The sequence below is a fragment of the Mauremys mutica genome, unplaced genomic scaffold (assembly GCF_020497125.1).
Source record: "Mauremys mutica isolate MM-2020 ecotype Southern unplaced genomic scaffold, ASM2049712v1 001367F_np12_obj, whole genome shotgun sequence".
NCBI lineage: Eukaryota > Metazoa > Chordata > Testudines > Geoemydidae > Mauremys > Mauremys mutica.
Genome location: NW_025423177.1, coordinates 24017 through 38608, shown reverse-complemented (window position 1 = coordinate 38608; position 14592 = coordinate 24017). Strand labels below are relative to the sequence as shown.

Below are 14592 nucleotides of genomic sequence, written 5' to 3'. Positions count from 1 at the left end.
GAAGAGAAAGAGTGGCTGCAGTATGACGATCCCACGCTGTGGTCTGCCATTACCTCACAAGGTGAAAGATGAGGCGTTCCAGGGTACTGAGGTGGGTGCGAGAGAGCTGATCAATGACAGAGTACACGCCTCGGATGGTCTCCTTCCTCTCCTGCAGGCCTGGAGAGAGCACACACAGTTACACATATTACAGGCAACTTCCCCATGGTGTCTTCTGCCATCTTTCCTTGTGAAGGTAGTGTGAATGGCCCAGTACAGGGGAGCTGTGCAGGAGGCTAGTGCACAGAGACAGGGATGACAACTCCCTCCTCTCCCTGCCTATACAAGCAGGCCCCCTTTGCAGGTCCCTCGGGTAGCAGTATCCTATGCAAAAAACATGAGCATAAGACACTGATTTCTTTTAAACAGATTCCAAAAGAGTTGGGAGCTGAATAATAACAATGTCTCCTGGGGCACGTCTATGCTGCACACTCTGCTCTGCTCACCATCAAAATCATATGCTACATACCACTCTAGCACGGGCAGAAATAGCAATGTAGATGGCGAGGCACTGCTTAGGTGAGTAAAGACATGCATGAAGGCTGTGGGGATATACCCTACACACACTGCTTAATTTGTAACGAAAGAGGTGCCGGGGCTCAAGTTTTTTTTTTTTTTTTTTTTTTTTAAACTTTCACACAGCAAGCCCAGTGGTACCAGGGCTCTGAACGGCAAAGGCTTTGACTACTATAACAGTGTAAGGGATTAGTTTGTGTCACAGTGCTGTCTGTGGCTACATGGCACAGTGAAAAGCAGGCTGTGTCCACATTGCAGTGCCTACCTACACGTCAGTGAAAGGCTCTGGCAGAAGGAGGCTGCAAGGAAAGACTTCAACAGCAGAGAGCTGCTGGAGCAGATGTGCCGGAGCTCAGCCCTGGCAAGCCTTGGCACAAATTAAGCATCACCTACGTGGCTTTCTAAATGCCAAAGTCATTCCTCCCACCTACACTGCCTATTTTTAGCAGTGTCATCACCCCCGATGGAGTCTTTCCCTGTTGCAGGAAAGACCCCGGCAGTGGGAAAAGGCTCTAAGAGGGAGGCAGATGGGAGAGGCTCCAGCACTGTCTTGTCAGTTACGTCATAAAAGATGACAGATCACCAAAATGACTTTTTGGATTCAAACACTCCATACAATTGGCGCTTTACAATCGTACAAGCACACAATCTACTTGCTTGCTGCTTGTCATGACAATGGTGATGATAAAACCAAAGTAAAAAAAGACTGCTTGTTCTGGGCAAGCAGAAACTGGGTTTGGTACCTGCAGCTAATTGTACCTTCCCTGTCTTGGGTTTTGTGTGTGATTGTATAGGATTTGTATGGACCTTCCTTACCCATAGCTTGCAGAAATTCCTCGTAGAGTTCGAAGGTCATGAGGGGATTGGGCAAATCTCTCAGCCACTGTTTGAACACACTGGCAATGACATGAATATTGTAGTCATCTAGATTCACATTGTCAATATCTGTTCACCGAGGCAAGTGAGTGGAGGGAGTGGAAAAGAAACCAAAGAAAAAGCAAATGATCAGTTTTGATCCAGTAAACAAGCCAGTGTTTTCCTGTCAGTCCTAGCACTGGCGATGACCTAACCACTGCTGTTGGAACAACTTCTGTGGGTGAGAGAGGTCCTGAGGAAGAGCTCTGTGTAGCTCGAAAGCTTGTCTCTTGCCAACAGACGTCAGTCCTACAGAAGCTATTACCTCACTCACCGTCTCTCCACTATCATGGGTGTGGTCAGATGTTCGGCTGCCTGTGTGTGTTCCCTCTGTGTGCCACCCCAGCCTGGCACAGACAACTGACATGGCAGACCTCGAGCGAACCGCCCAATGACCACAAGATCCATTAAGGCATGAAGGCACCCAGCCAGGCTTATTTTGATGAAGCACAGTACTAGTATCCTGCACTAATACATGTATACCCATAACAATGGACCAGCTCAGCAAACGGCGGGACTTTCCGTTCCTCCCTAGGCTAGATAAAGACACTGCCCCCAAGATACATTTTTATACACAGATTCAAACAAGTTACATATTGCTCCTCTGATAGTTGACATCCTCTGATATCACAACCCACCACCTTGTACATTTCTATCCATCATATTGTCATCCTGACCATATCTTTAGGCAGGGTCAATATGTTCCTGTTGTCTTTGGGGAATGTGTTTGTACCATTCTTGGTATGGGGTGTTCTGGTACCACCCTTCTGGAATGTGTCTGTGTGTGTGTGTTTTGTGCTTAGCACTCAGCAACGTGTGTTTCTGCAATATCAGCCCTGTTCTTGCCAGATTCTGTGAGAAGGGCCTGCCTCTAGCTCACAGCCTGATTTTGTTTTATATCAGCAAAGTTTTGACCGCTACTTTAGCCCAGCCCTCAGGCCTCTGATACAAGGGCTTATGTCTCAGGCTCTTCTACAGTGAGCAGAGTTACAACAACACTGCATAGAAAAACAGGTATCAATACTGTAGCAACCTCAGATCACACAGTGCACAACCTTGGCACCTGCTTTTTTAATATGACCATGTTAAAATTCTTGTAGTGAAAGGAGCCAGTTTTCCAGGGGTGAAAGTCTTTAGAGAGAGTTTGTAAAGCACTTTGGAAGTCTAGGTGATGTTGATAAATATGAAGCCTGGCTAATGTAGCTTTTTCTCCCAATTTCTTTTTTGCACACTTGTGCACAAGAGGAGGAATAAAACAAGGAAGAATTAAACAGTTCCACAAGACAGGAGGGCTCTAACACAGTGCAGACTTTTGGTGAAGGCTGGTATTAGAGAAATGTCTGTAGTTTCATGGTACCAAAAGCCAGAGTCTACGGTGGGGGAAGGGAAAACGGTTCCTTTGCTCTGGCCCCCTTTAGATGACATGAATTCCCTGTTCACAGAGGTTCTCGGCTGTCCCTTTTGCTCCCCCTCTGAGACTCTCTCTTTTTCATCTTACCTGTATCAAGACCCTGTCGGAGCTCCTTTATCTTATTGGTTGAGCCTGACTTCCTGTAAATGCCCTCGGTGTACAATCCATGCATTTCAATGTAGTTTATGAGCTTCTCCACCACCAGTGGCACCGCTCGCTCCTCATTGGTCAGTCGGGAGAGCTCAACCCCAAACTGCCGTGACGAAAGCTCGGGATCATACTGATGTGGAGAAAGAGATTGATTTCTTAATTCCTTTTCAAAGGTCTCAATGCAATGCTGCTCACAGCGTGGTAAACCTAGGGATGTCTTGAGACTGAATCTCTCAATGTATGCAATGTAATTTGACTGTCGTTCAAGATGCAGTTCACATTTTTAAACAAAGTTAACTGGATTATTTGCAAATTAATCTAGTAAATCTAACTGAGCACAAGGGAAGAGAGGAAAGGTCTGTACACTGCCCTGCAAATCCAATCTTTCCTAAGAGCTTTCTTGGTCATTGTAACTATCCCTGTGTTCACTCTGCTATGTCTGCAGCACTGCACATTGCTACAAAGACTAACAAATGTTCATAGTTAAGGCTTGCAACAGGACTGTGCTCAGAAAAATGGCTCTGTAAAATGGCCCACCGGTACTCTCCTTGGGTCTTCAGAGTCATCATTTGCTTCATGTACTGACATTTTTACTGTAGAACCAACACAGCTGCGCGACAGTGAGCTATATTCTAGTCTGCTTCATGCCTCACTGACAAAATTGCCTGGTGAGGATACATGAAGGAGAACACACTTGGGCTTGATTCTGAGATCCCTAGATGAACTTACAGTGCTGAAAGTTAAAAAAATGGTTTTGAGCAAGTGTGACATAGAAGCCACTGAAAGAGAAATAGAATCAGTAAAAGACGCTGACATTCTCTATTTTTACAGAGTCACTTTCCTGACTGGAACTGCACTTTAGAGACTCAACATTCAGCAAACAATTCGAGCTGAATAGGAGATTCTGGTTGGATAAAGTCAAAAGACTGAGAAAAACTTTTCACACAATAATGCACAGATCCACGTAGGAGGCTTTGAACATATGGACTGTATGTTCAAACCCAGCATGGGTAGTGATCCAACCAGAACAATAAATGAGAAAGTAGGTGTGCGGCTTGGTTAGACCTCTGACCAGTGCCACTCTTCCATGTCTGCTTCTTCTCATTCACTGTTACCACAGCACAAATGAAAACAACATGAAGGGAATGTCCAGGGGAGGTTTCCACACTGGATAGACCTCCATGCAAGAACACACCAGGAAGAAATGGTGACAGCAACTGGTTTTGATCTCATTTAAAATTCACAAGTTATTGTACTATCATCTCTTAATCTTTTAGTGCCAGGATTGGGCTGTTCCTATAGCTAACATCAAGTGCTATAACAAAAACTCTAACTTTTGCTGTCACTGTGTTCAACTGCCAACATTGGCATAAAATGCATTAGTGCAAACTACAAGGTCCATCAAAGCAAATACACTGCTAAGATAAGCTTGATGCTCTATTAGTTCCATCATAAGCCTAAATGAAAAGTCACCAGGTTCTGCATAAAGTTAAAAAACAACTAGGAAATCTGCTGTTACCTTTTGGATAAAGGGCACCTTCTCAAAATATACCAAATGGCACCAACTCTCTCAGCTGATGCAATGTGAAAATGTAACCCTTAGCAGCCTGAATCCATCCAGCAGCAACAAATTAATAAATGCAAATGATCTAACCATTTCTGATCAGTACCTTGGACTAGTATTTATTTTTCAGACTCCAAATTTTCCTGAGCATTAGCAAGCAAGATTTTTAAAGATGAACTTGGAGAATACATTAATGTCACTTCACTAGAGCTCAGGAACTGAATTCACACCAAGTAGTTATTTTATTTCAGCCGGCTGCTTGGGGCGGCAAAAACTGTAGAGCCGGCCTTGGGCAGTAAATATCATTATGCCACTATAGAAATCTACAGTACCCCCACACCTTGAATACTGCATGCAGTTTTGCTCATCTCACCTCAAAAAAGATATGTTAGAACTGGAAGAAATACAGAGAAGAGTAACAAAAATTATTAGGCATATGGGACAACTTCTCATATAAGGAGAGATTAAAAAGACAGGGACTTTTCAGCTAGGAAAAGAGACGACTAAGAGGGACTATGATAGAGATCTATCAAATCTTGATTGGTGTAGAGAAAGTCAATAAGGAAGTGTTATTTAGCCCTTCACATATCACAGGAACAAGGGGTCACCCAATGAAATTAATAGGCAGCAGGTTTAAAACAAAAACAAGGAAGCATTTCTTCACACAATGCAGTCAACCTGTGGTACTCATTGCCACGGAGAGGTTGTGAAGGCCAAAAGTATAACTGGGTTCAAAAAAGAATGAGATGAGTTCACGGAGGATAGGTCCATCTCTGGCTACTAGCTAACACGGTCAGGGATGCAACCCTATGATCTGGATGTCTCTAAACCTCTGACTGCCAGATGCCGGGGCTGGGACTGTCCAGCAGGGGATGGTTCACTTGACAATTGCCTTGTTCTGTTCATTCCCTCTGATGCATCTGGCACCCACCACTGTCAGAAGACAGGATACTGGGTAGATGAACCATTCTTCTGGGGGATCCAGGATAGCCACTCTTATGGTTTATGTTCTTAGCTGATTACATAGAAATTCAGCTTTAGCATCCTGGGAGCATAAGAACCAAGAATGCATTTGTGACACTGGCAGACCAGTCAACCTGTGTATGACCCATAATAACTTAACAAGAGGCACTTCTACTGTGTCAAGACAGTTCACGTGCATGTGAATTTCAAAGAGATGTATTAGACTAGCAATCATCAACTCATTCAAAAATGAACAATAGATGCTAAGTGTATTTGTCTGTGGTTATCTATACCGGGTTAGAAGTTTCACAATGTAACTAAATTAGCTTGTAGATGCTAATTCCCTTTCATGGCTTAATTGCCTTAATTATGTGTGCAAGGTGTTCAGTTAGCCTTAAAATCAAAGATGTAAGACACTTCAGGAAACCAATCATTTCTACATTATCTTCAGCTTAACTATCTGTGTTATAATGGAAGAACGGCTAATTACCTTATGTGAATGAATGTAACTAGTTTACTGGGTATGCACAGGAAATAGAAGATTATCTTCAAAGCAAAGTACAACAGGCCATCCGCATTGGGGGAAGGGCCTTCTGTGACAATTTCTGTGAGGTAGGCTTGTCAGCCTGGTAGAATAGCTATAAAAGAGAAGGCTCGGGCCTGATCCTATCATCTCTAGACTGCTTAAATGTTGAACAGGGACAGTGTAAGCCATAGGACAGAGATCTTCCAAATAATCATTTGGAAGAACCTGGAAAATGCCTGGAAAAACTAACAGACTTTACATCTAAGCTGCCTTTGGATTCTGATCTGTTGGGATGATTCCAGAGAGACTTTTACAAACCAGCAGTTTATTCCATCACTGTTGTGATCCTGAACTATGAACATGGAAAGTCACTTGTCTGGATATTGATCTTTTAACCATTTGTAACTCACTCTTCTTTCTTTTAACAATAAATCTTAGATTTAGTTAAGGATTGGCTGACAGCGTGATATTTGGGGAAGACCTGAGATTCACATTGACCTGGGGATAAGCATCTGGGCCTTTATGATCAGTGAACCCCACATATGGTGAATCAGGTTTCCAGTAACCCCTCACTATATTAGACATAGAATATCAGGGTTGGAAAGGACCTCAGGAGGTATCTAGTCCAACCCCTGGCTCAAAGCAGGACCAATCCCCAGACAGATTTTTACCCCAGTTCCCTAAATGGCCCCCTCAAATACTGAACTCACAACCTGGGGTTTAGCAGGCCACTGCTCAAACCACTGAGCTATCCCTCCCCCCTCTTCCAAGACAGAGATGTTTAGATGGGAGCCAAGGTCTGGAATGCCAAAAAGGGGACCGTGTTTGGCATCTTGTTAACTACGGTGAAAGCTCTTTTGTTGTCGACTTGGTGAATCTAATGATAGAATAAGCCATCAGTTTGGCGGTTGTCTCTCTCTACTTCTTGCAGTCTGCCCGCAGTGTGGTCACAGCATTGTTGTGTAAACCTCTCACTCACGGAAGCAGAGGGATGTTAGTCACCTTGAGATCCCAGCTGCTGTCCTGGAAGAGTTTTTCATGCATTCGCGTTGAGTGTCAGATCTGATGTAAGCAGGGAAGTCAGCTCAAGGAAGAGTAAGGCTATACTCACTGTGCTATGAACTACCTCTTGATAGGCAGTCTGCAGCTGGGTGCTGGCCTGCAAGGCCCATTCTCTCTCCCACTCCTTCCCCGAACTGAACCATTTCCTGAGGAGCTGTTGGTAGAGCAGGGGAATGGACAGAGTTAGTACCAGAAAATCCCTCCCAAAAGTTCCTCTTAAACAGGTTTAATTGTCACTAAAATCCCTCTCCAAAGCATCTGACCTCCATGTAGCAAAGGAATTACATGTCTAATGGAAGAGCCCCTTAGATATACAAGTCCCAGGGGCCAGATTCACCTCTGGTGATTGAAGCCAAAGGAGTTACATGAGAGATGAATCTGGGCCCGTGTATGTGATGTCTGCTGTAGACTGTCTGATGGGAGCTGTCTAGCACATTGCATGCTGTTTGATGTCTGCTGCTGTGGTCTATTTCCTGGGCAACTTCTCCCACATTGATTGGCAAAATGACAGAGAGGAGCATTTCTTTTTATTAATTTGAATAAGAGCAGAGAAGTCCCCCCAGCCCAGCTCCTTTTATAACTTCATTTTTATACTGAACGTGCATCAAACTCCCCACCCCTCAGCCCTTCACAATATTCTGTTCATGTCTGAGGAACAGGAAGTTTCCTCTGAATGAGTTTCCATACACAGGGCTTAACTCAATATTCATGAATTCCTCTTAGAAGAAGTGATTAGTTTCAACTGGTTCTCTTCAATTTGGCTACTGCAGTGGTGATTTTCTTGCCGCTCCAAGTAGTGTCAACGACATTGTAAGAACTTGGTCCCAATCCAGCCCTGGCATAAAATGGCATAGCTTCCGTGGATTTCAGTGGGGCACATGCCCACTTATCCCAGGAAGAATTGGGTGCTTTCTCCCTAAAATTCACTCCATTGTTGAAAATTCCTCCACAACTGAAGCTTGACCCCCTAAATCTCTGACTCTTCCCTGCTGTAACACAAGAAACAATCTCCACCACGGTTCAATGGTCTCCTCACATCAGACATTTCCTGGAACCAGTCTGCGGTTGGTTCTTCCTCCAGCAAAGTCTCCACTGTTGTGTTTTTGGTTGTCATGGTTTTGTTACTATGGCAACTGAGTTAGAATAATAATAATCTATGATTCTATGATTCTATGATTCTATATAACAACCACTAGCTTGCCAAGGGCTTCCAAGGACCTCATGTAGAGTGACTGAAACCAGAAAAGAAGGAGTGAGGCTCAGCACAGATCATTTGTGTGTGTGGGCTGGGGAAAGCTAACCATAACCTTGCCAGAGAGGCCATGTGTGACTGCCATCACCCAGTGCCTGCTGGGCAGAAATACAGTGGATGGTGCCGGAGGAGAATTGTTGTCACGTACTTGTATATGCAGAGCATCCTTTGCTGTCCCGTCTTCCTCTTTCATCTTCTCCAAGGGAGGAAGGGGAAATAAACTTTTGAAGCACTGACCAAGGAGCTCACGGTTTTCCTCCACGGTCAGAGATGGTTTGAGCTTGCTGGCAGAAGAAAGATAGAGAGAAAAGTCATGTATTAGACTCAGTACCACCTCTAAGTAAAAGAAATGGGTCCAATGACTAGAGATTGTCCCAATCTAGAACCCCAAGTGCAAACAACCCTTCACTTTGCACCTCTATTAAGTATTGGCTCCTCTAGAAGTAAAGCTAAAACTTCACATCTCCTTTTAGAGAAACCCACAAGCTTTCTCCCCCCTGCCAGCTAGCCAGACACCTCCCTCCCCATCTGAACTCTGCTCCATTGTACTGCATGCTCCACAACCTCCAATCTTGTGTCTTTCGAGCACAAACCCCCAAATGGACACATTCAAATCCTTAAGAACTGAAGTCCTGCTGGTGAGCAGCATGTGAGCCACAGGGCCACCCAGAGGATTCAGGGGGCCTGGGGTCTTCGGCACGGGGAATTGCCGCCGAAGGCCCAGCACTTCGGCGGTGGGTCCCGGGGCGAAAGTTCCCCCCGCCGCCGAATTGCTGCCGAAGACTGGGCCCCCGTGAGAGTTTTCCAGGACCCCCGGAGTGAAGGACCCCACTCCAGGGGCCCTGAAAAAACTCTCGTGGGGGCCCATGCAGGGCCCGGGACCTGGGGCAACTTGCCCCATTTGCTCCCCCCGGGCGGCCCTGGTGAGCCAAACCCTGCAGGCATTAGACTGCTCCCAACCTGACTTTCATGAATTAACAAATAAGAAGGCATCACAGTGCCAGGAAATATGGCAGAAAATAGCCTACCTCAGATGTCCAATGGCAAGAACTGCCTGGTAGCGAACTGGAGATGTCAGGGAATCCAGTGGTTCCGTCAGTGATTTCCCTACACCCCCCTGAATTTTCCCAAACCGCCCCCCCTAGTTTTGTGAGCTAGTTACATACCAATTTAGTGACTGTTTGGAAATCTGAATTTAAACCGAAACATTAATACACACTTTAAAAGCTTATATAGTGTATGATAAAATATGTGTATCTGAAAAAGTATAATAGATTTGAAAAGTATGAACATAGACTAGCTTCCTTGCTTCCTTATATAGCTGTTTTTGTATGTCAGTGCATTCATTTCGGTGATGTTGGCCAACCTAATAATTTCAAATGATGATTTGTAAGCAAAGTCTAAATGAGCTCTCCCTGACAGCTAGTGATGAGCTGGGGGCTAAGGCTTCAGGGCCAGATTATAGTTACATTCACACCTAATCTACCCAGGCATCCAGCAAACAGAGCTGTGTTGTCCAAGTGATAGATTTTGGCTGGGGTTGGGTTACAAACCACTTGAATGTGGGGGGAAGAGGGATGAAATGTTGTTCTTATTGTATGAGTAAAGGGCAGTAGAACTGTACTTAGCCTGTGATGATTTGAAGGCATCAAGAGAGAGGGTGGGGATCTGTCCATCACTGTTTAAAGACAGAGCTGATTAGGCTCCAGTAGATAGTCTTTTGTTCTGTTAAGTGACCACTGCAGCTGAAATCACTGACCATAGAATCATAGAATCATAGAATCTCAGGGTTGGAAGGGACCTCAGGAGGTCATCTAGTCCAACCCCCTGCTCAAAGCAGGACCAAACCCAACTAAATCATCCCAGCCAGGGCTTTGTCAAGCCTGACCTTAAAAACCTCTAAGGAAGGAGATTCCACTACCTCCCTAGGTAACCCATTCCAGTGCTTCACCACCCTACTAGTGAAAAAGTTTTTCCTAATATCCAACCTAAACCTCCCCCTCTGCAACTTGAGACCATTACTCCTTGTTCTGTCATCTTCTATCACTGAGAACAGTCTAGATCCATCCTCTTTGGAACCCCCTTTCAGGTAGTTGAAAGCAGCTATCAAATCCCCCCTCATTCTTCTCTTCTGCAGACTAAACAATCCCAGTTCCCTCAGCCTCTCCTCATAAGTCATGTGCTCCAGCCCCCTAATCATTTTTGTTGCCCTCCGCTGGACTCTCTCCAATTTATCCACATCCTTCTTGTAGTGTGGGGCCCAAAACTGGACACAGTACTCCAAATGAGGCCTCACCAGTGCTGAGTAGAGGGGGATGATCACATCCCTTGATCTGCTGGAAATGCCCCTACTTATACAACCCAAAATGCCATTAGCCTTCTTGGCAACAAGGGCACACTGTTGACTCATATTCAGCTTTTCGTCCACCGTAACCCCTAGGTCCTTTTCTGCAGAACTGCTACCCAGCCATTCGGTCCCTAGTCTGTAGCAGTGCATGGGATTCTTCCGTCCTAAGTGCAGGACTCTGCACTTGTCCTTGTTGAACCTCATCATATTTCTTTTGGCCCAATCCTCTAATTTGTCTAGGTCCCTCTGTATCCTATCCCTACCCTCCAGCGTATCAACCACTCCTCCCAGTTTAGTGTCATCTGCAAACTTGCTAAGGGTGCAGTCCACACCATCCTCCAGATCGTTAATGAAGATATTGAACAAAACCGGCCCCAGCACTGACCCTTGGGGCACTCCACTTGATACCGGCTGCCATCTAGACATGGAACCATTGATCACTACCCGTTGAGCCCGACCATCTAGCCAGTTTTCTATCCACCTTACCGTCCATTCATCCAGCCCAGACTTCTTTAACTTGCTGGCAAGAATACTGTGGGAGACTGTATCAAAAGCTTTGCTAAAATCCAGAAATAGTACATCCACTGCTTTCCCCTTATCCACAGAGCCGGTTATCTCGTCATAGAAGGCAATTAGGTTAGTCAGGCATGACTTGCCCTTGGTGAATCCATGCTGACTGTTCCTGATCACTTTCCCCTCCTTTAAGTGGTTCAGGATTGAATCCTTGAGGACCTGTTCCATGATTTTTCCAGGGACTGAGGTGAGACTGACTGGCCTGTAGTTCCCTGGATCTTCCTTCTTCCCTTCTTTAAAGATGGGCACTACATTAGCTTTTTTCCAGTCATCCGGGACCTCCCCCGATCGCCATGATTTTTCAAAGATAATGGCCAATGGCTCTGCAATCTCATCGGCCAACTCCTTTAGCACCCTCGGATGCAGCGCATCCGGCCCTAGGGACTTGTGCTCGTCCAGCTTTCCTAAATAGCCCCGAACTACTTCTTTCTCCACAGAGAGCTGGTCACCTCCTCCCCATACCGTGCTGCAGAGTGCAGCTGTCTGGGAGCTGACCTTGTCTGTGAAGACAGAGGCAAAAAAAGCATTGAGTACACTAGCTTTCTCCACATCCTCTGTCACTAGGTTCCCTCCCTCATTCAGCAAGGGGCCCACACTTTCCTTGACTTTCTTCCTGTTGCTAACATACCTAAAGAAACCCTTTTTGTTACTCCTAACATCTCCGGCTAGCTGCAACTCCAAGTGTGATTTGGCCTTCCTGATTTCACACCTGCATGCCTGAACAATACTTTTATACTCCTCCCTGGTTATTTGTCCAATCTTCCACTTCTTGTAAGCTGTTCTTTTGTGTTTAAGACGAGCAAGGATTTCACTGTTAAGCCAAGCTGGTCGCCTGCCATATTTACTTCTCTTCCTACACATCGGGATGGTTTGTTCCTGCAACCTCAATAAGGTTTCTTTGAAATACAGCCAGCTTTCCTCGACTCCTTTCCCCGTCATGTTATTCTCCCAGGGGACCTTGCCCATCACCCTGACAATCAGGTCTAAGTGCTTAGTCCTGGTGTAGGGATAGTGTTCCTGTGGGTACAGTGTTTTTGTGTAAGAAACAGCCCAGACTGCACTAGCAGCGAGGTTCCCCCACTGAGAGCTCAGCTGAAACCACAGAGAGCTGGTGGAACCTTAAGAGACCAACTCGCAGAGGTCACAGTGGCAGGTGGCAGCAGAAGGTGGGCAGGGCCATTGGCAACAGAGCGGTTGAGTGAACGGTGGCACAAGGAACAGCTGTGGCCAGAGCGAACAGTGGGCAGCTGGAGGAACAAGTAAGGTGCCTTCTTGTCCCCCACCTGGAAGGTGTACTCACGTGAAAGCACCTCTGAACTCTGAGTCTACTCTCCACTGACCAAGGACAACACCAGTGAGTGGAGTGTGGTGGAGGGACAAGTGAGGGGCATGTTAAATAAACATTTGTTTTTTGGACTATATTTTAGCGACTTTGCTCCTGAATGTTGATTTGTGACTGGGAATGGAAACTTATATGTAACCCCTTTGGGGTTTAGAGAGCATGGCCCCTTTAAATCTTTTTCCCGGGGGGGGGGGAGAGTAAAAAAAAGGATGGAAACTCCAGGGAGCAAGGCTGGAGCTCCAGGGAGAAGGAGCACGGCTGGCCCTGGAGAAGGAAGCAGAGAGAGAACCTGCCTGAGGAGGACAGGCCCGATCGGAGACAGCCCAGGACAGGAGCCAGGAGGAGCACTGTGCCACAGAGGAATCGCCCGAGAAGGACAGGCCAGAGCTGGACCCAGTATCACGGCTGCCCAGAGCTGCGTGGGGCTGTAAGTACTGGGGCTTGTAACTCTGCATTGGGAACAAGGAGGGAGGTTGTAGCTAGTTAAGTGGGGAGGTGGTCGCTCTGTGGGGCTTTGCACAGAGCGGCAGAAGAGGCACCAGAGGGATTTGCTGGGGAGAGTTCACTGGCGCCAAAAAAGACCAGGAGCACCCAAAACTCACCACCAGACTGGAACTTTGCTCAGGCCTCCTGGACTGTGTGTGCAGACGCATTGCTCAGTGTCTGCCCTTCCAGACTGTGCTACCACTGGGCCCGTGGGGTTTTGGTTTGAATGCAGCCCTGTTTTACTGCTCCCTCTATATTTCCCCTTGTTGTTTTTCTCCTCTCAGCCCTCTGTAAATAAATATCTTCCTTTGTTATATCCATTGTACTTTTCCTGTGGGTGTGTGTGTTCACTCTGGGGGGTTTGGAACAGGTGCCCCTGGAGTGGAAGGGATTTCTCCTGCTGCGTTCCTGCGCGCTCTTGGCCAGAGCTGCCCACAGAGCAGACTCCATCTTGGCCACGAGGGCGCTAAAGTTACATATATAAATATGTTTCCTAGTAGGCCAAGATTTTTTAAATGTATTATTTGCCAAGGTTGTTATCTCACATTGTTGCTATCTTGAGAGGTCATTATGTTGGGGAGTTTCTGTACTAAACATTTTTATTATTATAATTAATTTTTACATAAGAATGGTCATACTGGGTCAGACCAATGGTCCATGTAGTCCAGTACCCTGCCTTACAACAGTGGTCAAGGCCAGGTGCTTCAGAGGGAATGAACAGAACAAGTACTCATCAAGCGACCATCCCCTGTTGCCCATTCCCAGCTTCTGGCAAACAGGCTAGGGACACTCAGAGCATGGTGTTGCATCCCTCCCCATCCTGGCTAATAGCCACTGATGGACCTATTCTCCAGGAATTTATCTAGTTCTTTTTTTAATCCTGTTATAGTTTTGGTCTTCACACGATCCCCTGGCAAAGAGTTCCCTGGGTTGACTTTATGTTGTGTGAAAAAGTACTTCCTTTTGGTTTTTTAAAACCTGCTGCCTATTAATTTCATTGGGTGACTGCTAGTTCTTGTGTTATGTGAAGGATTAAATAACATTTCCTTATTCACTTTCTTCACACCAGTCAAGATTTTATAGATCTCTGTCATATCCCCCTTTGTCATCTCTTTTCTAAGCTGAAAATTCCCAGTCATTTTAATCTCTCCTCCTGTTTCATACCCCTGATCATTTTAGTTGCCCATCTCTGTACCTTTTCCAATTCCAATATATATATTTTTAGGATGGGTGACCAGATCTGCACACACTATTCAAGGCGTGCAAGTACCATAGATTTATATAGAGGCAATATGATTTCAGAGAACTGTCCACAATGACTCCAAGATCTCTTTCTTGAGTGGTAACAGCTAATTCAGATGCCATCATCTTATATGTATAGTTGAGATTGTTTTCCAATGTGCATTACTTTGCATTTATCGACACTAAATTTCATTTGCCATTTTG

The 14592-nt window shown here is 45.6% G+C and overlaps 1 protein-coding gene across 1 annotated transcript in view; it reads right to left on the bottom strand.

Moving 5' to 3' along the window:
- Nucleotides 1-14592, bottom strand: part of LOC123358068 — a gene marked incomplete at its 3' end in the record, with an annotated part of 49391 nt that overhangs the window by 17921 nt on the left and 16878 nt on the right. Inside the window, exons 13-17 of the mRNA XM_045000844.1 lie at nt 8547-8682; nt 7196-7300; nt 2969-3161; nt 1372-1500; nt 54-159 (exon numbers count right to left, since the gene is read on the bottom strand). Coding sequence (XP_044856779.1) covers nt 54-159; nt 1372-1500; nt 2969-3161; nt 7196-7300; nt 8547-8682 — 669 coding nt within the window. The remainder of the gene's footprint in view (nt 1-53; nt 160-1371; nt 1501-2968; nt 3162-7195; nt 7301-8546; nt 8683-14592) is intronic.